The 24,722-nt window shown below is 38.3% G+C and overlaps 3 protein-coding genes across 3 annotated transcripts; all 3 read right to left on the bottom strand.

Moving 5' to 3' along the window:
* Positions 1–407: 407 nt before the first annotated feature.
* On the bottom strand, positions 408–4,856 carry LOC129777225 (uncharacterized). Its single transcript, XM_055783379.1, has 2 exons — positions 4,814–4,856; positions 408–4,330 (listed from the first exon to the last, which is right to left on the bottom strand). Exon 2 carries the CDS (start codon positions 4,327–4,329, stop codon positions 3,514–3,516), a length of 816 nt encoding a protein of 271 aa, XP_055639354.1. The 5' UTR covers position 4,330; positions 4,814–4,856; the 3' UTR covers positions 408–3,513.
* On the bottom strand, positions 843–1,301 carry LOC129773532 (uncharacterized protein K02A2.6-like). Its single transcript, XM_055777146.1, has one exon. It carries the CDS (start codon positions 1,299–1,301, stop codon positions 843–845), a length of 459 nt encoding a protein of 152 aa, XP_055633121.1.
* A 2,182-nt stretch (positions 4,857–7,038) lies between the features above and the next one.
* On the bottom strand, positions 7,039–15,939 carry LOC129777226 (eukaryotic translation initiation factor 4E-binding protein). The gene is made up of 2 exons (XM_055783380.1): positions 15,446–15,939; positions 7,039–8,069 (listed from the first exon to the last, which is right to left on the bottom strand). The coding sequence occupies exons 1-2, from the start codon at positions 15,588–15,590 to the stop codon at positions 7,858–7,860; spliced, it is 357 nt and encodes a 118-aa protein (XP_055639355.1). The 5' UTR covers positions 15,591–15,939; the 3' UTR covers positions 7,039–7,857.
* Between the last annotated feature and the right edge of the window lie 8,783 nt (positions 15,940–24,722).

The raw sequence follows: 24,722 nt of genomic DNA, 5'->3' as shown, positions 1-24,722 counted from the left end.
AATAGTAGGTGTGATGGTTCAGGATCGAAATAAAACACGGGTGTACTCTACTTCATAAACCGTATGTCTGATGTTTCTCTGTTCTCACATTTACTTTTTACATTTATAGTTCACAGATACAGAATACACTGATTGCCACATCTCCCACTTTTTTAATATTTAATAATTTTTGAAACACTCATTGGAGCGGCTCGGCATTCTTATGGTACGTTTGGATCTTCCACTAGTAGTGAAACCATCTGTAGATAACGGCTGCTGTATAACATCTGCTATCCCATCTTGCTGTTGTGAATTATCCTCTGATGGAGTTTCTGATTCCATTGTGGATTCCATTGGGATATCTGTCACTGTAGGATCCGTAGTAGTTAGATTAGAGCCTGAAAATAGCAACATTGAAATATTTTTGATAATGAAATAATACATTCGAACGATATACTTCTCTCAGAAACGCCTGCTTCTGGATGAATTATTTTTTTCAGATGGCAGGGGTTTCTATCGTAAAGCCTTCCAGTTTCTTGATTTCGAACCGTTACTCGTGTTCCCTGTTTTACCTCTACTATCATAACAGTAGAATCGAATGTCGGAGTCAACTTGTTTCCATGCAGAACATTCTTCATGTATACTTTGAAAGCTTCGCCTTACGCGGTTCATTTTCTTTTTCTTTCCCTTTTTCCTTCGCAATGTGATCATAATCTCGGTTGTCGATAGATGGTACAGTTGTGCAGACATCTTGTAGAGAAGGTATTTTCGTCCGGATATTTCGCCCAAACATGAGCTCGCTTGGAGTTTATCCCGTATTACTATGAGGTGTTGAGTAGTACATTAATAAGTACGTAAGTATATCATGTTTCCAAAGCCTGACTGATCTTAAGTCTTTTGACTAGTGACCGATTCTGGCGCTCGACTAAGCCGTTTTCTTGTGGCCAGTATGGTGTGGTATTATTAAGATGTATGCCTCGGCGCTTACAGTATGTTTCAAACTCGGTGCTTATGAACTGACGACCGTAGACCAGTGTGATGGTTTGTGGATATCCTAATCTAACAAAAATCCGCTCTAAACGTTCAGACGTTTCACTCGCCGTTATCTTACGAGGAACTTCTATTTCTTTGTAACGGCTAAAGTAGTCTACAATTACTAACAAGTAATCCCCCGATGGTAACGGACTTAAAAAGTCTATAGCGACATCCGTCCGCGGCGTAACAGGTAATTTCTTCCTTCTCATAGGTTCTGGGCGATCAGGCAGGCTCACTAGTTGACAACCTGTGCACGAGTCCACTGTGCGAGCGATAACCTCGTCCATTCCTGGCCACCAACATGTATATCTCAGACGTTGCTGCATTTTCGTACGACCTGGATGACCCACATGTCCTAGTTGTAACATACGTTGTCTTAGATCTCGTGGAATTACTAGCCGTGATCCTCTGACTACCAGATCTCCGACTTTGCCCAGCTCGTTCCGAAAAGCAAAATATGGTTTTATTCCTTCAGATGTGTGGTTCCACAGCCCACGGTCTAAACACTCCCGCAACTGAGTTAACTCTGTGTCACTAGAAGATACACCTTTAAGTTCGTTTCAGTCGACGGCAGCTAATTAAACATTACGAATGTACACCTCTGAATTTGGATCAAATGGTTCCACTTCTGATGGCTGCGAAAAGCGAGACAATGGATCCGCGATGTTCGATTTGCCTTTTCGGTAAACCACCTCATAATTGAATGACTGTAGTCTAAGAACCCAACCCATACGGAGCTAAGGCGATGAATTGGTGGAGAATATCGATTCTAAAGGCTTATGGTCAGTCTCCTATTCAAATCGGACCCCAATTAGATAAATTTGAAACCTTCCGACCGCCCACACTAGAGCCAGAGCCTCCTTCTCTGTTTGTGCGTATCGACGTTCAGTTTCAGTAAGGCTTTTACTAGCGCAAGATATCACTCTCGGCTCTCCTTCGTAAAACTGTAAGAGAACTGCCCCTAACCCGACCGGAGAAGCATCTGCAACTACTCTCGTTTTCAGTTTAGGGTCGAAATAAGATAAGCTATCTTTTTTTCCTATAGCTTGTGTAAGGTGGTCAAACGCTGCCTGTTCTTCGTCACCCCATTTGAAACCAGCTTTGTTCTTTGTGAGCTCCCGTAGCCGAAAGGAACTTGTGGTCAGATCCGGAATAAATGCTCCAACATAATTGATCAAACCCAAGAAGCTACGCACCTCCTCCGAATTTACTGGAGTCCTGAAGCTTTTAATAGCTATAACTTTATCTTGTGTCGGAGTCATTCCTTTCCCATCGAAATGATGACTAAGAAAATCAGTTTCAGTCAGTTCAAAAACGCATTTCGACTTATTCAAAAGAACACCGAAGGACCGCAGCTTATTTAAGGCCAACTGAAGCGATTCATCGTGATCTTTTTCTGTCTTTCCTGCTACGATTATGTCATCGATGAAAATGATAACATTTGAAAAATCAGATAAGATTTGCTCCATTACTTTTTGGAACATCTACGGAGCACACGATATTCCAAAAACGAGTCTTTTGTATCTAAACAGACCTTTGTGAGTGATAAATGTAGTCAATGGTTTACTCTCATCGTCTAACTCAAGCTGGTAAAATGCATCCTTGATGTCCAATCTCGAAAAGAAACGCGTACCATTCAATTTCCAACGGACATCTTCAACAGTTGGAAGAGGATGAGTTTCACGCAAAATTGCTCTGTTTACTTTTCGCATGTCGATGCACAGCCGTATATCCCTATTATCTTTCACAACAACTACCATCGGCGAAACCCATTGACTGGGTTCCGATACACGTTCAATGATGTCTTTGGTCAGTAATTCTTTTAACTTTTCATCTACCCGTTGTAATGTTGAAAAAGGCAATTGACGAAATTTTTGCGCTACAGGTTCCACTGGCTTGTCGATCGTTATGTGTATTTTCACACCATGAATACTGGGAAACGGTCTACTGGAAATATCTACTTGCTGCACAGATTCTTGCTTACTTGGGAGCCCTACAAAAAAAAAACTCCCAAAAACATCGCCGTGTTCTTCCCCAGAAGAGGTTGAGGACCATCCTTTACGACATAGAAGCGTGCTACAGTTTTCAACTGTTTCGGGCCATCATTGTTGGAAATTTCCGCGTAGAACATATTGGTTACTATCAAACAATCCTTCTGAGCGTATGCTTTAAATTTACGATCTGACTGCAGATTTCCACCAATTGTCTGTACTCCATCACGGACCATTATTTCCCAAGTTTTATCATCTATTATATTTGATTGCACTCCTGAATCGATCTGCATTTCGATCAATACACCGCCAACATTGGCCCATACCAGCTCCTCCGAATCATGAACGGATGATACCATCTCAACAAGTTCTATTTCTTCGTTGTCGGCTTCAGTGTCGTCAATTGCATGTAGTTTCCGTGTATAATTACTCACCTTGGTCTGTTGTGGCCTACCAATCGATAAATCAGCGGTAGGAAAAGCTTGCATGATTTCTTTTGAATAAGTGTTTATTTGATGACGACGTGTGAAATGATGACGTCTGACGATGGAAAACCTCTTGACCCTCTGCCAGTATGATTGAAACAAGTTACACGAAAATGTTCTCTCATGCCGCAGTGACCACTGGTTTTGTTCCACGCTGGACATCGTTGATCTGTCCCGTGAGAGCGACCGCAATACTTACAAGATGTTCGAATGCTTTGCATTATTTCAGTTGTTCTAGGCATATGTTGTGAAATATTCTTTCCGCTGATCTGGTCATTGGCAGACCTTGAGGTCTCGTATGCGTTCACTTGCCTGATCATTTCATCGATTGTCAAATTTGATTCCTGAAGAAGTTTTTCCCGTAACGGCACAGGCACAAACTGTAACATCTTATCGACAACTGCGATACCAGAACTTTCCATAACCGTTGTTCCAAAATTGCATTTGGTCGCATGAACTTGTATTCTCATGAAAAACTTTTCCAAGCCTTCATCTGGTTCTGGTTGCATAGCCCAGAAAAGGTATCGCTTATGTGCTTCATGGCACTGAGGAGCGAAGTAATTATCCAGATTTATTATGGCTACGTCATATGGATCGATATCATTGTTTATATTCTCTTCCACATCCGCTCCAGGAATATTGAAGAAGATTTCTTGTTGTCCAAATCCCGCTTGTGCGAGCACCAGATCTTTTTTCTCACTGGTATCCGTCACTTTTGAGGCACGCAGATAAATTTCGAATGCTCTCTTCCAGGTATACCATTTACTGCGACGTTCTGCTAATGGCACATCCGCATAGGAGAATGGTGTAAGATTCGAGAAACCTTTGAATTTATCCATGCTGCTTGAAATGAACACAAAACTATATGTATATAAATATTGAAAATGAATTAAATAAAATCAATGTTTGTTTACTTCCGGTCAGCTGAATTGCTTTCAGAAGCTTTTATATTTAAAACTATAAATTTCACCGCTTACTTGTTGCGGGACTGACTTTTTTATCTCACTAACGGAATCTGACTATTTTATTAAGCTCGCCGCGTAGCTTTTGCTTGGCATTCAAGCTGCAAATCTCACCGCTCTCTCGTCGCGTAGCTTTTTCTTTTGCTTTCAAGTCGCAAATCTATCCGCTCACTCTCCGCGTAGCTTTGCTATCAAGTCGCAAATCATGCGAGGCTAACTGACGCCAACCCTGTGAATTTTCAACAAGAAGTATTTTCTGTCCCTCTCGCACGCAATCCCACACAAGATAGCGTTGTTTTTACCCAATAAAACTTTTATTTTGCCTCCAAATTCCAGCAATAAGCAGTCCGCATTTCCTCACCTCAGAGTTTTGTTCCAAACACCAACCAAAACAGGTACTTCAACAAAAAATTCTATACCTTCCTCGTCGCCACTTTGTGATGGTTCAGGATCGAAATAAAACACGTGTGTACTCTACTTCATAAACCGTATATCTGATGTTTCTCTGTTTTTTTACATTTACTCTTTACATTTATAGTTCACAGATACAGAATAGACTGATTACCACAGTAGGGATAGCAGAGGGCAGTTTTATGGTCTTGAATATTTCTGCCATCTTTCCTTCGCCGTGTAGGACTTTTATTTCGGAAACTGATTGAAGTTCGATTTTGCCAAAGTCGCGTTCGAGAAACTTGGATTTGCGCAAGTAGAATTCCAAAGCGTTGCTCCCCTTGCTTGGACGCCATTTGAAAACTGAAGAGCAATCGTCTGAATCAAGATAGAGAAACCGTTCTACACGCACACCTACAAAATGGGAAAATGGGAGGGACGTTTAGATTTTTGAAATGCACATTGAATGGAAATACGCCAAATTTCAGTTGACCAAATCAAAATCCGTTCCAACCGTTGTGGACTAGATACAAAGTTTATTTCAGAGAAAAGGTGTAGTCATTATTCTCATTACAACTAGAGATATTCGTGTCTCCTCACTAAACGTGGAAAACCCAAAGACATCGTATGCGTCATATCGTTTGCATGTGATGTGATGTTAAAACCAAAAACTATTTAAATTTTCGTCTTTTTAGTAGGGATATGTTTGTGAACACCAAAAATACATGGTTCATCATCGATTGAATTGCTTTTTACGCTACTTCAGCCTCGGCACGCTTCTGGAATACGCACAACTCCAATGAAATATTATCATTTAATCAGGGATGTTGATGATGATGACTCAATCGCTATTTGTCTCCAGGTAGGTATCATGTTTGTCTAGGCCTTCTTATATTTCAGACTAATAGTTTAAAATCTGTCGCCATTTTTTTTCACCCTGAATTCGCCAAAATCTTCCTTCTGATAGCGGCGACCACCCTCGGATGTCGAGCTGTCCGTAGACGGTCTACAGACACCTTCGCAATTAGCAATCCCTTCATTTCTCGCTCTAAGCTCTTTTTACGATCTACCAGAACATTCATATGGCGGCTTAAATGACTTTCGCGACATTCGTGCGTAATGCAAAAATCGCGAATACGCTGCCACTTCAGAATTAAGCTGACCTCAGTCTGAGAAATTCGGTTTCTTCTCTTGACAGCTTGTCAATATTCAGTTGTTGGTAGGCTGACCAAACGTACCGTTTTTAACGGGACAGTACCGTTTTTGGCCCTTTTTTGATTGTCCCGTCTTTTTATCACCTTGTACCGTATTTTGAGTATAAAGAAAAAAATATTTATATTTTTGTCATTATTTTGAATAACACGGTTCTGGAAAAAATTAACTTTTCTTCTGCCAGGAGGTCTACCTATGGTTTTTCATGGCACAAATAAGGATAAGTTTTAGCTGCAGGTCATCCGGAGACCATATTAGTTATCCTAAGGGGCTGTCCACATACCACGTGGACAACTTTAGGGGGAGGGGCGGGGGTTTAGGTGTTATGAAGCTGTCCGCGATTGTCGGTCGACGATGAGGGGGGAGGGGGTACAGATAATAAGGCCAAAGAATAAAGAACAAAACACTACTATGGCATTGGGCACCAATGCACCATGACGCTTAAAAATACGGATTTTGGACCACCTCTCTTCTAATGTAGCGCAAAACATACTCATAAAACATTACAAGTAACACAACCTCGGCCCGTGACTACTTCATTTTTTGAACATCATCAATCATATCTTTACACATTGAACATCATCTTATTGGCATCTTACAGTAATCCTACGTCAACTATTCAGTCATGGTTCGGGAACAACCCTTATTTTTATTTTGTTTTTCGAAAAAAAACATGAAACAGAAAATAGAAATGAAATGATATTCAAACACAATTCAATTATTTTCTTGAAAATAGAATGATGCTCTCTCCATTGAAGGAAGAGATCTTTCCAAACAATCAGCTGTCAAAGTATTCCAGAGCTGATCAGTAGGAGCACTATTGTAAAAAGAGTTGTGCGTGCAGATTCTAACTACAGCAATCTAATGAGCATCGAGAAATAAGATCAGGCCAATCGGAAATGTTATTTGTATTAATGTGCACTTTCAGTAAACACTTATGTATCGGATTTCGGAAATTCATAACAACGCTTGATAACACCTGAATTATTTAATCATAGTTTCTATATTAAAATATCATTCCAACGTGCTTCTACAATTGTGGTTCTTTAGATTCGCCCTGCGGACTCTGCTAGACGTTGAAACAATTTTATTTCTCAATTTCATATTCCTTACATACACATAAAAACAAACTGCGGTTGTTTGTGGATGCCGCCTATTGCTATCTGATATTGAATTGTTACAGCATTGGCAATATTTCTACTCGTTCCTACAAATATTTTTTGTAAATTAAAAACAAAACAATGAAATAATGGTCCTCAAACGTCTACTAAAACGATCAGTGTCTGAGGAAAAAAGACGCTCAATTCCACTCGTTTTGTAACATCTAGCTGTTCGATACTTAATCGGTTAGGTGTCCTCTGAACTAACAGGCATTGTTGCTTCATGGAACTAACATTAGAAGCGGACTCCACAATCTACGGCACCAAGCATAGCATACCGTAGATAAGGTTATCCAGTATCACAAATTTCTAGCGCTTATAGCCGAACTGTTTAGCACAATTGAAATGGATTGATTATCCTCGCGAAAAACGAAAAAAATAGGTTTTATTAAACATACTTGGAAGACGGGTCGACCCTGTCTTCGGTTTATCTATGATTAGTGACGATAGAGTATAGCAGTCTTCGCGCCTGATTCAACAGCAACGGCTGTGTCACCAAACCGGCATCGCGAAGCGGCTTCATTAACATTAAACTTACAAACGAGAAAATAGAATAAACTTATAAAGTTTATATCATTTGTGAACTTAGAGTAGAACTTCATTATTCAAGATAACAAAATATTCCCGGGAACGCTCCCGAACTCTACAGATCCATGTCGAATTGTTCCTGGTGGTCATCGTACTTGGGCGGCGAGTTGTGGGACTGCTGTTGCGTCTTGGGCTTGCTGGCGCTCCGATTCGGGCTGTTCCGCAGGATGTTGTGAGGTAGATTGCTTAGGTTAGACGGTGGGGTGCGGGCGAGCGGAGAGTTCTTCAAATTCATCAGGAAGGCCCGTTCGTAAACAATGCGAGTTCCTGTAAAGATGGTAGTCACCCGATTAGATAGAGTACACAAAGAAATGAGTTGAAGAAAATTATCGCACGACAAAAATAACTCTTCGACATGCGTTATCTGGCTGGTTTGGATTTGTTTGAACTAGATTGTGATGCAAGCCCTCTTGTTTACATGTTATCTTTAAAAATAAAGATATACGATAGTGTTTACATCACAAGCGAAAAGGAATTAACCTTTGCTGCGACGGCATTGGATCCGTGAGATCATCGGTGGGACCATGTTTACGAGATATTCAAATTAGCGAAGGTTTTTTAGTGTTTTTGATCGGCTTTCATTTGGCATCACGTGGTTCACGATCGTTATCAATCTAGAATTCGGTTGACGAAGTGAGGTGTAAATGTGAATCAGATAAAAGCCTGTCATTCGTTGACACACCTTTCACTTTAAACAGTGCAACAGAAGGCAATCAGTTTAAATTTAGTGGCCTGTTTTTGCTTTTACACTACCAACACTGATGAACAACATATACGTTCTTTTTTTACTATAAAGATGTAGATTGCTGTATGAAACGGAATACGTTTAATGCCTCTGATCTCGAGAGAATATTATATTCTCGAGCACATGTTCACCGCCCCTTTACTGAACGGGAAGCTGTGGGATAATTTTAGCAGCCGTGGAATCATTGCCAATTACCATTCGGCACTGTAGAGCAGTGCGGTTCCTGAATAAAATTTGATCTATTTTCAAAGTGATTGGCTTTCAATTTAAGTTCCACTGGAAGACCCATATGTGCGCCGTAACTATGAGGGGAAAGCGCAGAATGCCGTAAACATCTTGTCGGCTTAGAATAAAGTGCTATTCTTTTACACTTTATGTACAGCAAAAAAAAACTTTGCAGTTTTTGCTTCTCTTTGAAGTGGCTTGCCTTAGTATTATTAACTATTGCGTAACATAGTTCAACGATTGACGAACGTGTGTGATCTTTTCTGTTTTCATTTGGCTGTTTTGTCGAGCTGTTGACTCGAAATGGTGCACGCCCATTCCCCGCCTGAAATTGGACGTTATTTTGATTAACTTACGACAGCGATATATTAGAGTAGGTCAACGACTGAGTTTGGGTGCTATTTTTTTATATTGCTGCTGATAAGATAATCTGATTGTCCTTGGAGTCGTGGCCGAGGTTCGGCGCTATCAGTTGGCCGTGTTTTTATTGGAGTGGGTACGAATGATCTCATCGGTTGTGGGAAGTTTATTCGGTTTATCAGAAGTCCTTTGTAGATATAGATCAAAGTACAGATTCAAACAAAGCTCTACTGAAAAAGCGAAACAATAAAGCTTCACTGATATTTTTTCCGTTTTGACTAAGCGCAGAAGATCAATGATTTATGAGATCGTTAATATGGGAATTTAGTTTTTGCTGGTTAGAACCCGAGGCGGTTCTGGATTCAGGCAGGTCAATGAAGGCTAATTTCACGCTTGCCTTTTTACTGTCATGCTCCCCCTTATATTGTACAGTGAGAAACAAAGTCACGCGCTTTGGAAGTCGCTCACGCCTAAGCCATCTAACGTTCTTTCTTTCTTTCTTTGTTTTTAAGAGGCTTTAAACTTTGCAGTTCATTCGCCTCTAATCGAACGTCAAAGTAGTTCGAAACAAACATTCGCTGAGTCATGGCTGAGATGTTGATCGAAGCGTAGGGGAAATTGATTGAGAATCACTCTGGATAAATTGAGTATAAATTCATCGAGTACACAGCTCAGATAATAAAATGTAAAAATATCGAAATTCGAATGATTCATGTTATGTCTTTTTTCCCTCGGGAATGATAGATGATTTTTTTTTTATCTGATTATGGACGGTCGAATTCGATAAATTCAATCATTTCAATCAGTGTTTTCACGAATCAGCATTAGGTACAGTTTAATTAATCAATGCCTATATTTTGTCTCCATCAGTTATCACTAGTCTTCCAAAAAATGATGTATCTTTAAGCAACGTTAACTTCAAAATTGTCAGAATAAAATTTTGCAAACCATTTTTGGCATTGACGTCTTGTCGATATTTGCAAAGACAATGTGAACTGGCTGAGTATATAAGTCATTTTTGTGGTGAAATCGAAAACCGGAATACTTATGTTTAAGTATAGCCAGGTCCCAGATGATCCATTCTGTGAGTTAGACTTGAGGAAGAGATTAGGAGGCCCTTAACATTTTTTAGTCAAACCAAAAGGGAACTTTAACATCTAAATGGGCACAGCATTTTTCGGGCGAAGTACAACGACATTCAACATCTGATGAAATATGTATTTCCTGTAAACCATGAATCTTCCCGATTATCAAAACAATGTTGATATTGATTTCGACCTGATCAGCGGCGAAGAATCTTAGGCTTTTCTCAACCTTTTTAATAGTATTATTTTAGTAATGATTCAGACTAAAAATACATCCAACCACACTGAACTGGGAACTATGTTCTTTAATTTTAATTCTGCCAAAGCGAACTGAGAGCATGCGTATATAACTAACTAAGTACATGCGTACCATAACAAACAGTGTTTTTTTCAATATTTATGTGTTATTTTACAGACATTTATAGTCTCAGTGCTTCGACGACATCCTGCTTATAACATGTGAGCGATAAAAAAAATAGATTTAATCAGCCACGGTCAATTAGTGGGAGCCCAAACTTCAAATTGAAATATCTCAAAATAATGTTTTTGGCGCTTGGTTCGTTCTGGCAGAGCCCCGGCCATAGGGGTAGTGGGGGCAAATTGGTCACGTGAAAAATTGGTCAAAGTGGTCACCGGCTTGTTTGGTAGTATATCTATTGACTATTGACGCCGTATTGATAGTCACCTTATGTTTGAAGAATTTCATGACTTTTGAGTCACCCTGTACTTCAGTGGAGCTGTCGCATGTCAAAATATGAATAAAAACAAAAATCGCTCTCCCGGTAGTCATTCGGCCATAGTTTTGTGCGTTTCGAATTTGGGGAATTTCTAGTGAAATTTAGTTTATTTGACCTGATATCTTCGACCAATCAGCAGTTTGGACCATTGTTCACATATTCTAGGTGAGTTGAACAGATATTTTGTTCAATTTCAGCGATTATTTCGCATTGAAATTACTTTGTTTTTGGGGGTGGAGTGGGGGTGGGGGTGGAGTGGAGGATTACTACTGACAATGTTCTGTTTTAGAAAGTTGATGTACTTATCCCCTTCAGCTCTTAAAGGGGTCTATTTTGTGGTTTTGACCCAGGAAAAATATGCCACCCCAACCAAAACCAAGCCTCAATATGAAAAACGTTATGTGTTTCCTACTATGTTTTTGTACGTTTGAGAAAATTTCAATTACGACTCCTAGTAATGAAAAATGTACTATTTTCAATTTTAATAATAAAAACCGCTTGCTATCTTGAACAACAACGAGTTGAGCTACAATATTCTTCGAAAAACGGAAATTGTAGTGGTATGTGGACACAGGAAATGGATATGCTCCTTAGGGTGACCACTTTCCCCCCATTTCCCCTATAGCATTTTAACCGGAATGTATATATTTTTCATGCGATATAGCTTTAGGTTCACTTGGATTATTTAACTTTCGATATTAATTCGAAGCGCCCACAAAGAAAAGTTAAATGTTTGTTTACACTTACCGCTTCTGAATATGATTGATGAGTACAACTGATTCGGGAATAGATAAATGCGATAAGAATTGATCTGATCGACTTATTCGTATTTATGGGGACATTTTTGCTTTTCATTGCTTTCTAACAGAACTCTTGATTTCATACAGTTTCTATAACATTTTCATTAAATAATATCGTTCAGAATCATTTTTCAGACAGCTTCATATTTCGGACACTCTTCAAAATTAAATTTAAATGCTTAATGCCCTGATGATATAACTAAAGGGTTACTCTAAAGAATCAATTGTGATATTACTTTTATAGTTATATCATCAGTGAATTAGGCATTTCAAGTTAATTTTAAAGAGTGTCCGAAATATGAAGCTATCAGAAATATGATTCAGAACGGTACTTCTCGTCGGAATGAAAAGCTTCAAGAGCTGTGTGAAGATGATTTACGGCCCAAGGAATATTAGCTCCATAAGGATTATCATCACCATTCATAAATTACGGTAAGTTGATAAACATATCCAAAACCTATTCGTTTATCGTAGGTCAGTAGAAGTTGCATTGATTTCAGATGAAATTAGTTTTTTTTATAAAGATTGAGGCAGGCAATCCAACCATATTGCAACCTTATTGTGTACTTTTCAGGTTATGTTATATTTGTTCCAAGTTTTTTTTTAGAATGAATAAATTTTTCACGTGCTCTTGCGTTTTTTTGCATTTACAACTAAAACAATTTGTAGGAGATTGATGAAACACGTTCATATTACTCACAAACAGAGATGCCAATCAAATTTTGGAGAAGCTGGAAATATTCGAAAAATAAACTAGAAAAGACTGGAGAGAATCAATTTTTCATTTTTTTTCAATGTTGTTTGTATTACCTAAAAAAATTACCCAACTTTGACAACTTTTATACATTAGTAAATAAAGTTCGATTGAGCTGAAACTTTGCATATGGTATCAATATCTTGCAGGAAGTCCCGTTCGAATATTCGAAATGACCATTCTCATTGGCACTCTTATATACAGTGACAGTGTCAGCAAGTAGCATCTTCAATTAGCTCTATACTGTCTTGTTAGAACTTTCCGATGTAGGCAGAGTCTACTGTCAAAGCAACGCGAATTGGTATTCATTCGCAGTAAAAGCTTGGGAAGTTCTATCGTTTATTGCTCCTTCGCAAGTGATCCCGCGCTTCGTTCTGATTGGTTGGGGGGAAAATACGCAAAGATTTTCGTAAACTTTTCTTCAATGTGAAGGGTTGAAAAGCAAGCTTTAGGCACAAAAATGGTACCTACTATCGGAAGGAAAAAAAATCGCGCTAATAAACTTGAACGAGTTATTCCCGAAAGAAGAAAAAAATTAAAGTCCATCTCGTAGAGCTGTTTTGTTTGATGACATTTCAAAGCATGTTTCGAAAACATCTAAGACTTCCGAGGCGAAATCAAAATACCTATAAATATAGTATGTCAAAGTGAAAAAATATGAACGGGTCTGAAATGTTTTTGATTCCCTGTTTTGTGTATTGGTTAAATTGAACGTTAATTACATTCTTCGCTATTGGATAATTCATTAGCATCATTCATCATTAGGTCACATATACTAAAATCTTTGAATCATTCTGAATTTGGCCCTTTTTCGACAGCGATGTGTGTAGATAATATTAGCGTCCGTTATTGCACAAATTATCATTAATCAGTTATGGCCAGGCTTTGAATCGTGTGCAAATTTATGCGCTTCAACGTTTAAATTTTCAGGAACCATTATAAAAGTGGTAAGATGGTGAATTATAGAAGCTTAAGGCAGTATTCTAGTCTAGAAATTTGAAAAAAAAATAATCCTTCTTGCTTTTGTAGTTTAGGCATTCAAGAATATGCTCTAGAAAGGACTTATTGAAAATCCTATTATTTACCGAGTTAGAGCCCCTTTAGTTATGCGATATCTAACCTGATACGGCCATAACAATGAACTTCTAACGCGTTTTTCTCAAAACTAGTTTTTTCAAACTGGCGTACACGATTCATGTCGAATCGCATGAACCTCTAAAAAATAATATTTTTTAAATTTTACTATTTTTAAAAAATCGGGAAACGTAAGAAAAAACCTTTTTAAACTGCATTTTGTTTTTCAAGCGGCCGCCATTTTGTCAAAAAAGATGTTTTTGATTTTCAATTTTTGTTTTATTGTTAAAAGATAGATGAACAAATAATGAAAAAAAGGATAGCAAAAATATTCTTTGTTTTATTTTTAGCTCGAAAAAACGTTCGAAATTCATGTCTCTACACTAGAATACCCCCTTAACAAAAAATAAATAAATAACTAAATCAAGCAAAAGAATTGCGTGCACCGGCAGAAGAAACATCACAATTAAATTATTTTCGGAACGTTCATTAAGATCTGGAAACAATTCAGCATAATTATACATGCCTGAAATGAATGCTAAAACGGGACAAAACTTCAAAGTTTTTTACGTGAAGTTCTGCTTTCCCAAAAATCATGCCATCAGTTCACCAGTTATATCTCATTTCAATTGACAAATTTACAAATTGACATGGCCGTTAATTCTTTCGACAAATAATGTGCTATCATGTTTCACATTTAGTTCCGAATAAAAGTGAATGTTTGTTGTGAACACACTAACTTCGCACCTGCGAAGATGAAAAATGGAAAATGTTTCGCGATCAATCATTTGAAAGCAAACTCAATCAAGCGAAAATGGCACCCGAAAGTTATCGTCAACTTTCGAAATTGTTTCAACACAATCAACGCCTTCGTACGCGAAAACGTCTAATAATATGTCATTCTTCATTTCCTTGTCGCCTAATTGCCACAATGAATGTTTAAATTTAACAATTCGCTAGAAGTTCTCGAAAATGAATTCGGAAGAACTGGTTTTGCCCTAGCGAGAGTACATTGTTGCAAACAAGTTGAATGACATCAATGACGGCAAGTTGTTCCGTACACGTCGAAGTTAAGTTTATAAAACAAAATGCTTCATCGACTCCATTTAATGATTGTGGTGGCTACAGTGGAATCAGCAGTTCACGCGTATTACGTTTCTGCGCAATATTCGAGCCCGATATTCAAGGTAAGTAGCCTTATTAGCGTACCATTACGGACATTTTGCCGATCGGTCGCCGCTGCAATATCATTGTTTCCTGAAACACGTGAAACCGGTTGTTAGTTTAGCCTGTCGCACCCCTAGCTTTATTGAGTGCACCCAGCAAGACTTCACCAACTAATTTGATGCAATAATTTTGATCAAAATCCTGAATAAAACTCGACTTGAGAACGAGCAGAATTTCGAAAAAAAAAATTTCCGCATGATAGCCGCATGGAAGATGGAAGAAATTTTGCACACTCGAAGCGAGAGAGTTGCTCAACCAGGAACAAGAGAGGTGGATGCGCTAGCTAAAAATAACTTTCCTCTAGATGTTGATTGCGTTTCGCGATCGCTATCACGTGGTTTAGATCGAACGCTTGGTCAGACGCTTCAAGTCGGCAATCATTTTCTACACAAATTGAACCAAAACGTGATTATTTCTTCGGTATATTTTGCATAAATTAAAATTCACCAGGCACTAGGCACTACTGCGTCGTGACTTTCATCGCGGCCGGAAGGACGAGAACTTTTATCTTTTTTTTTCACTAGCATCGTACACCGTGGTGCCGTGCTGATTTTTTGGCCCATCACAAGTAGCGAAAGCGGAGACAAGCCGGAATAACGCACATCTGCAGCAAGGGTTCATCCGGTGGACACTTACCTCCTGGTGTGGTTGAGTACATGGTGCCACCGGGTGTGGACGAGTAATACGCCGGTAGCTCGGATGCGTCATGGATCAGAACTCTCTTGGATGGAATCGCCTGCATGTGGCTGCAGGCTTGGCGTGCGATTGGTGATGCTGACATAGTTAGCGCTGTTATGCTGCTTATGTGGCTCTTATCAGGTACTAGACTTAGTAGATAATTTGTACTACGCTTGTCGACTCTCTCAGCTGAACACTCAAACAAAAATCACTGAACACTGTTCTCTCGAATCAGAATCGGCACATGCTCTCACAGAACTAACTAATCGTGGCTGACACCTGGCAGTTGCAAATGAGTTGGCGGTTTAGAACCTTCCGGCTTGCTGAAGGGGATGTCCTGGCGAAGAAATTTCTCTGCGGGTCCTTTTATTTTCTCCTCTAGAGCGGCTCGAGAACGCAAGCTGTCGTAACGGTCTGAAATACTGGCACCGACTAAAGTTTCGCCGTTGTCGACGCCGCAATTTAAAGCCGAACGGAAACAACAACAACACCGCCCAAGCTGCGGTACTGCGCGTTCGAAGTCGCTGACTCAGGGCGGTATCTAGGGGGGTGAACCGGCGTGAAGGCTGGGGGTGGCACCGCTGAATCTCTCACTCGATCCAAATGTGTATTAGTAATTGGCGCTTATCTACGCAAAATCACAACATGGGAGTGTAAATATCGAGATAAACAAACGGCGGATTGTAGGAAAAGCGCGTTGATAACAGCACAACCAGCATGTCCTTCAAGAAAGTTGACCGTCAGCGTGACCGGTTCTTCCAGCCAACTATCCATAAATTATTTCAAGTAACATTGTAACGCCTCCTGTTGTTTCAACCCAGCATGGGTTGCACTAGTTATTATCAATTTGGTCTCATTTAAATGAAGCTGTAACAATTGCTGCATAGATGCAGCAAACAGCACATAGCATACCCCTTGCTCCCATTCTGCTGTTCATTTTTCACCTATAAGATCAGGGCTGCCAAATATGTGTTTGAAACGACTCTGATTTATTGCCTCTCTCTGTCTCCACGAGTTCAAGGCAGAAACATAAGAAGTAAACAATGGAAAATTTTGTCTCGGACAACATACCATATCGTGATTTAATCAAGTCACATAAATTTTTCCGGTCGGAATAAAATTACCCCCAAAAACGGATTTGGCATCTCTGGATGGATCGTACGCAAACAGCATAAATATAGAGTGGGCAAAGAAAACGGGAGTTCGGTCTGGCGAGATGTCCGAGAGCGAGAGACTCCACATTGTTTGCAGCGGCGAAGCATTTCCTACGACGTAGTTTTCTGAGCGCACACCACATGTGTATGTAAACATGCGACGAATACGTGGGGATGAAGAATAACGCCGTGAATGGTGCCAGGAAGAATAAGAGACTGCCGGCAAGAACGGCGGAGGAGGTGGACTCGAACCGAATGGGAAGTGGGTGATGGCACTGGTGAAAAAGGGGTGGTGTTTGGAGAGGGTGTGTTGGGGAGCAGTGGAAGGAAGGAAGGCGCGAGTGTATAGAAATTGTGGGTAAAAGCAGACACACATGTATACACGAGCGAAATCACACGATGTGAGGAGATACTGGTGTTGGATTTACTGTTGTTTTTCAATCTGTAGTCGTTGAGTATCGTGCTATTATGTATTTTGCATCGTGAACTGAATCATGTTTCAAACTAGTTCTATGTGTACCAGAGGCGTCACAAATGAACATCTGCGAATTTGACGGAAACCTTAACCTAGCATAACTAGAGTAAAAATAAGTCCGTCTCGAATGCTCAATAATTAACTCATAAATTTTGTTTTGGTGGTTATTGTTACGAATACAACAAAGATTATTTATTTATTATATCTACATGTTATGTTTCCAATAACAGTTGTTTAATTTATTCTGGATGAATTTATTACTTATTTGTTCCACAGATGATATACAGTAGTCGTTCGCTAACTGGGCAAGAAAGGGGAAAAAAGTTATTGGGTTCCACACGCTAACTGGGCTGATATGTCAAACGTCAAATAAAACTGAGGGAAAGGGTCTGGCCGGGTAAGGGAGTAAAAAGTGCCCCCAAACCAAATCACCAGCTGTATGGAAAATATTGTATAGGATATTAAATAAGAAATTTTGGCCGTTTTTTTGAACCCCTTTGTGGTTTAACATAGGATTTATAGTGAAAAACGTACTTTTTTGTTTATTTAATGCCATCTTCAAAAGCTTCGAGAAGAAAATTTGGAAAAAAAACTCGCAAACGGTGCATCAAGAAAAAATAACAAAAAAAAATTTCATCAATAACTGAAGTACTAAAAAAATTTTGAATGTGTTCTACGACTTTTCTAGATACGTGCGTTTTTTTTCAGTGTCGCGCGGTACTTTTTTTTTGTTTTTGATTTCTTTTCACTGTATATAATCGAGTCAGAAAAAAAGTTTTTTTTATTTGTTTTGTTTTTGCATGTATTTTTCGTTTTTTAAAATAAAAAAGGAATTGGTTTTTTTATTCATCCCCTTAAAGTCAGAAAACACCTTTTCCACATGAAATAAAATAAATTTATCCAGATTCTCTCAGGAGGTGATAGACGATTATATTTGATGAAAAAAAAATCCTCCTACGCATATGTTCGAATTTCAACAATGACATAGTTATAGAACTTTTTTGATCGTTTCGGACTATGTTGCCTCAAACTGGCTCTTCATTAAAAAGTACGCTAAGGAAGACGATTCTGATGCTTCCATTTGAAAGATAAGAAAATTTAGAACAGATTATACTAGTGGAACAACTGAATTTGTGGATTTTAATAACATTTTGGAAGTGAAAAACTTAAAAATTAATATTTTTTAATGTGTTATTATTAATTTTATCCTAAACATTTATATTACACTAGATTGTTTCTACCAATTGAATTGAAGCTCTTTAGCCGCTTTACAATTTGTTCTTTGACACCCAACTTCTAACTTTCTTAGTTTGGCTGTAATATCGATATAAACAATTCCTGGTGAAAATTTAAGCAAAATCTTCAAAAATCACGATTTACACTATTTTACACTACTGTACATGTAATAGCCACTTAAACTTCACCTTAACCTTGGAAGATTACATTTGTTCTTGAAATAAATCATATTTGAAATAATAAAAAAAAAAGTTTTTTCCAAACTGTATCTAATCGAGTCCAAAATTGTATATAATCGAATCACATATAATCGAGTCCGACCTGTACTAAAAAAAAATAAATTAATTTTTATTTTTATTTTAAATAAAATTTTAATTTTTTTTTGATTATGAGATTCAATACTACTCTACTTTTTTAGGTATATGTGTTTGTTTTCAGAATTTTTAGAGTGTTTTTCGCGGTCTCAAAAAATATATATTTTCAAGTATTTCGAAAAAAAATATATTACTTAGAGACCCACTTTTGCTCTAATTTTTATTTAAATACGTTCGTATGTGAGGTTTTTTCCACAAGTAGCGTCATTTCTTTATGATTTTTTTTGGCCTTTGGGCATTTTTTATTTATTTTGAATTTAAAGACCCAGTACTGTTCTAATATTTATTTAAATTTTGTCGGTATATTTAGAGCATTGCGCAGTATAAAGATTTTTTCTCGCATCTTAAAATATATGAGATTTTCTTTACATTGGATTTAGATGGTTTACCAAATTCATAGGAGTCAGCAGTACGACAGTCCTTGTGGAAAGATCATTCGGATTAATGAGAAGAACACTTAAAAAATCCAAATTATTATTATTTTTTTTATTTTAATCTTACAATTGCAAACCACGAATACAATAAAATAATCAATTTCAAGAAAATAAAAATAATAATGCAGACGATGAAGGAAATTATTTTTGTGGTTCGCAATGCTCTTAAAAATTCAAGAAAAAAATACGCCACATGTAGAAAAAAAGACACATACGAACGCATTTAAATAAAAATTATAGCAGAAGTGGGTCTCGAAGTTATATTTTTTTTCAAAATTTCGAAATTCCAGATAATATATAATTTTTTTTGCACCGCGTATTTAAATTCTTTTTATTACAGGTCAGGCTCGATTATCCTCGAGTATTGATTTTTTTTTCACTTTTTCGAATCCTCCGGATAATCGAACCGTAAAAAATTAAAATTTTAAAAAATTAAAAAAAAGGAAAATAGCTATGATTTGCACTAATTTATTTGTATATTGCAGTGTCGTAGCCATAAATTGTCTGGCGCGTCCTGGGGAAAGGAGTTATGTTTTGAAAGGCGGAAAAATTATTCATCGCCTTGTTACAACCCATGGATCAAAATATTATTCAAACGGTCAAGTCCAGCTACAAGCAAAAGCTCATGCGTGAGCTTTTTGGACGTCAAGGAGAATTAGATGATATGGGTAAGCGAATCAACATTAAGGATGCTATGTTTTGGGTAGCCGAGGCTTGGGACGAGGTACCAGCTGAAGTCATGGAAAATGCCAATATCCCGTTGTCGGTTGTAAGAGAACGCATACTTTCGATTCAGCGGAAATTGATGGACCTAGACGATACTGTGCATGACGAGAAGATGGAGTTTGAGGCCGACGATGACTATGTCAACATTATTTTGAACGACGATGACATAGTCAACATTGTTTTGCATCCAAATACATCTTTCTACTATGATAAAAAATCGATTCAGACTTTCGAGGGAGCGAATGCTTCATTAGTTTTGGAGCCACATCAGGTTGATGAAGTCCGAAAATGTATTTCAAATGAAACAGCATTATGTGGAATCGATAAAATTATTACTTGGGCTGAGGAAAACGGATTACCATTGAAAAAAAATCCTGCAGCGAGAATTACGTGCAACTATTTTAGAGAAAATTTACTAAAGTTAAATCAAAAAATGATAGCTTTTAAGTTTTGCTTTGTTACATATTATGTAGATTGGAGTGACAATAAATGTATGAAAAAAGGAAAGAATTTTCGAAAGGGACTTTCTGCAGAATTTCGATTCCCGCGAAAAGTACCCTATGCAAAATTTCAGCTCAATCGGACTTTATTTACTAGTGTCGGCAGGTCATCAAAGTATGACTTTTTTGAAAGCCGTAAAATCAGCGCAGCTAGTAAACTCTGTATCAGATATCTGGTAAAAACTATTGCAGTTCCTGTAAACATCTTTATAGACTTTATAGACCCTGCGACCCGCGCGTATGAAACACGTTCTTTCAGTTGTTTACTTAGCAGCCACAAAACAGTAAATTTATCATATAATAACATTAATTGGTCGGTATTCAGTCTGACTGGACTAAGTAACAAAATAAAAAAAATGAGTTAATAGTAGCAAACAATCAAGAAAATCTCAACCTACATTTTACTTTTGTCAGATCACACTTATGTTACTAACAGTCATAAACTAACAGTCATAACTATGTTACTAACAGTCATAAACATAAATTTATTTTGACTGATCCGCGAAAACTGATAATAGTATGCAGTCAGAGTGGACCAAGTTCCTACGACCATAGCGAATAGAGAGAAGCCACGTTTTTCTGCCAACCAAAAAATGGAAGAAATTTCAAATGAAATATTGGATTTCTCCGCATCAGAAGTTTCTTCCCTTCATTCTCCAATGAACACGGTAATGTAACGCATATTGAAACACAATGTATATGCTTTTCATAGTTATTGAAAAGTTCATCGAATATATTATTATACCTTATTCAGACAGAGAGGACCAAGTGTCAGAGAATAAAAAATCGTAATAATTGAACTTTTCATAATCGATTCCTGATCTAACCGTCGTCTTTCATTGACTTCTTCAAAATCACGCTAACTCGTTTGTCGTTGAAGTACATACTAATCGATTATTTTTGTTAAGTAAAATACTGTTTGAAGCCATAAAACCGGTTTGTTTTATTGTATAGGTTTAGTGGAGGAAATTCTACTGTTTAAAATCCATTTCGATTGTGTACTGAATAGATTATATGATTTCATCATCAAATGGTTCGGTCAGAGTGGACCAAGTACACATGGTACACAACATTGGTTCTTCTTCTTCTTCTTCTTCAATGGCACTAACGTTCCGAGAGGAACTTCACCGTCTCAACGTAGTATTATTAGCGTCATTTTTATTAGTACTTAGTTGAGATTTCTATGACAAATAACACGCCTTGAATGCATTCTGAGTGGCAAACTCTAGAATACGCGTGATCACAGTGCAAGTCGGATGAAATTTCTTTGACGAAAAATTCCCCCGACCAGAACGGGAATCGAACCCGAACACCCGGCATGTTAGTTATGACACTAACCACTCGGCCAAGGGAGCACCAACACAACATTGGTACACAACCTTAAAAAGAGGTTTTTTGAAATAATATAACTACACGACCTTGTTAAAGAGTTTCTAAAAGCTGTAGAAAATCAATTGCGGAAAATGATTGAAAGCTACTACAATTACACATTTTCAAACTTTGCGTTCGATTTATTCGAAATCAAAATTATGTTACTGAGTCCGGTTTTACTGAACACCGACCAATTGTACAGGTAACTGACAGTAGTTTTTCTCGACACGTTACTTTTCCTTACGTTACTTATTATACGAGGGAATGGTTAGTGGGTTTACTTAGCATTACAGGGCACAGTGAGCTCCGCAACACTGTTATTCTTGCTGCTTCTTTAACTGTTACTGGTTGAAAATAAATCCCAATTCTCTAGCGACTTCAAATCTTAAATCTCATTACATCTCGAAAATCATCTGCCTCATAGAGAGATATTGGTCAATCGTCAAGTTGAATTTGAAAAAAAAACTCAAAAAATGGAGGATAGCGAAAGTTATTTCAAAGCAAAATGCCGTTCAGCGCTGAACAAAGTCGACGGGGTCGCTGTACAAAACTTAATGGCGATTGTTAAGTGGAACGGACAATTATTAGAAGAAGCGGAAAATAAATGATTTTTTTTGTATAGTATATATGATTTAAAAAAAAAAATAACAAAACTTCAAGCACTTTTTCTGCGACCAAATTTCGACCGTTCCACCCTTTATCAATCCTCCGAAGTGACTTTTCTTAGATTCACTTCGATTAAAAATCGTTGTGTGTGACATCAGCTTTTAAAAAGATAATTTGAAGGATAAAAATTTGATTTTTAACTTCAGAGCCCATTTAAACAGTACGTTTGACAGTTAGACCCATGCCGCGCCGGACTACAAAGAGCGCATCCATTATTTGACGTCCGATTTGTTTATATGTCTAGGTTTAAGTTCGAGTAGAGCCAAACAAACTTTGAAATATCCCGGATGCAATAGCCGTAAGTGATTCACACTGGCTTCTAGCCGATTAAGAGAGTAGCTTGCATGGTGGAAACTCGGAATTAAGGAAAACTGTTGACTGCTCGCTGGCTGGAGGGGAACTAGAATAGAAATCAAAAATGACTTATCTTTCTACTCTGCAATTGTTGTGCAAGTGCGGAACTTAAGTTGCAAATGTCTCCCTTCTATTTAATAGCCTTGTTGGTGCAAGCACTTAGCACGCATTTTGAAGCGAAAAATTTTGGTGCGATCCGTATGGTAGTAAAGCAGTGAGTTTCGCTGCCAATGCACTATTTAATGTGCGAGTTTCTTATTCTTGTTTCGCTTGGGTATTAGGGTGAACGATGTTAAGTGCACGGTTGGCTTTGCAATGGCGATTGTACATAAAAATTGTGCCTCGTAGACACAGTATATGCTCATCGTAGCAAGTCGAAGACGAATAAGCGCTGCATATTGACCCTCCTGCTGGATAAGGTCTCCAAGTCGATCAGTTGGCAACGGTCGGAATATGGAGAAAACGATAGGATCATTCCATGGAAGTTGACGTAGTGCAAACCGTATGAACTTCCTCTGTATGCGTTCAATACTGATTATGTGCGATGTGTAGTATGTGCACCAGACAGTAGCAGCATACTCCAGTATACTGCGCACCAAAGAACAGTTGGGCGACAATGGTCACTCCTAAATCACAGATATATTTGACCCGGTCAAGCGAGTCCGCTTCCATAAAATATTCGTGATAAGCAATGTTGTAACGGCGACTGAAGGATATGATCTTGCACTTCTTACTATTGACCTGCTTGCCGTTATCGCCACACCATGTCAGCACTGTGTTTATATCTTCTTGCAAGGCGACATGATCCAGGGGCGAGGTGATGCACCGATAAAAATTCAGATCATCGGTAAAAGAATGCTTAGAAAAAGAGAGCAGTGAAGACAGGTCATTGACAAAGAGGTTGAAGATCAGAAGGCCAAAGACGCTACCCTGAGGTACGTCAGACGTGATACTGAATGGTCTAGATTTTGTATAATTAACCATTACGTACGCGGAACGATCCGTCAAGTACGATCATAACCACTCCATAAACCAATCGGGAAAGCCCATGTGCTTCATTTTGTTGATAACAGTAATATGCGGAACAGTGTCGAGTGCCTTCGAGAAATCAATGTACACCGAATCTACTTGACGCCTGAGATCTGAGCGGTGACGTAACACATGAGGTTAGTCGTGGTACTCCGATGTTTCATGAAGCCATGCTGACTATCGGAGATGATCAAAGATGACACGTTGTACAACACCTTGTGTACTAACTTTTCGAAGACCTTGCTCAAACAACTCAGTATTGATATTCCACGATAATTGCTGACATAAACGCAGTTCCGGATTTATGGATCGGAACAATACAGGCACGTTTCCATGCAGCCGGGAATGATCGGTCGCGAAGAGAGCGGTTGAATATAAGAGCGATGGGCCCGGCCAAGGTGGAAGAGCAGTTCTTGCTTCTCGAGATATTCCATCTGCACTCAATGCTTTCTTGGTGTCAAGTTCCTTAGTTTTTTTTTCACATCTTCAGAGGAGAACTGAAGAACTGGAAATGTGATGTCATATGATGGTATGTGTGCAAAGCAATAGCGACGACAAACGGGCGACACTTTGCTGAACACACCCTCAAAAAATGTAGCGAAAAGTTCCGCTGCTTCTGCATTCGAGCTTGCATCAGATTCAGCGTATTTCACATTGAATGGAATGCGGGTAGATGATCTCCGTGTTCTCACAAAGTCCCAGAAGAGTTGAGGATTTAGTTTTTTATTCGACTGTACCATAGAAATATAGTTTTCGTATGATAACAGAAGAAGTTCTCTATAACTTGTTTCCACTTCTCGAAGATTGTTGCGCTCTCTCTCAGATTTTGTTCGGAAGAATCTTTTGCGTGCTTTCCTGAGGGTGTTGCGTAGATGTCGCAGCTCAGGAGTCCACCATGATTTGCCAATAACGGAGG

This window comes from Toxorhynchites rutilus, chromosome 3 (assembly GCF_029784135.1).
Source record: "Toxorhynchites rutilus septentrionalis strain SRP chromosome 3, ASM2978413v1, whole genome shotgun sequence".
Classification (NCBI taxonomy): Eukaryota; Metazoa; Arthropoda; class Insecta; order Diptera; family Culicidae; genus Toxorhynchites; species Toxorhynchites rutilus.
The sequence above is the reverse complement of the archived record's forward strand: the minus strand, read 5'-3'. Positions and strand labels throughout refer to the sequence as shown.

Coding starts and splice junctions, on each gene's coding strand:
- LOC129773532 (XM_055777146.1), bottom strand. CDS start 1,301: ATGGACGAGGTTATCGCTCGCACAGTGGACTCGTGCACAGGTTGTCAA.
- LOC129777225 (XM_055783379.1), bottom strand. CDS start 4,329: ATGGATAAATTCAAAGGTTTCTCGAATCTTACACCATTCTCCTATGCG.
- LOC129777226 (XM_055783380.1), bottom strand. CDS start 15,590: ATGTCAGCATCACCAATCGCACGCCAAGCCTGCAGCCACATGCAGGCG. Junction 8,070..15,445: donor GTACTCAACCACACCAGGAG/GTAAGTGTCCAC, acceptor CCATCTTTACAG/GAACTCGCATTGTTTACGAA.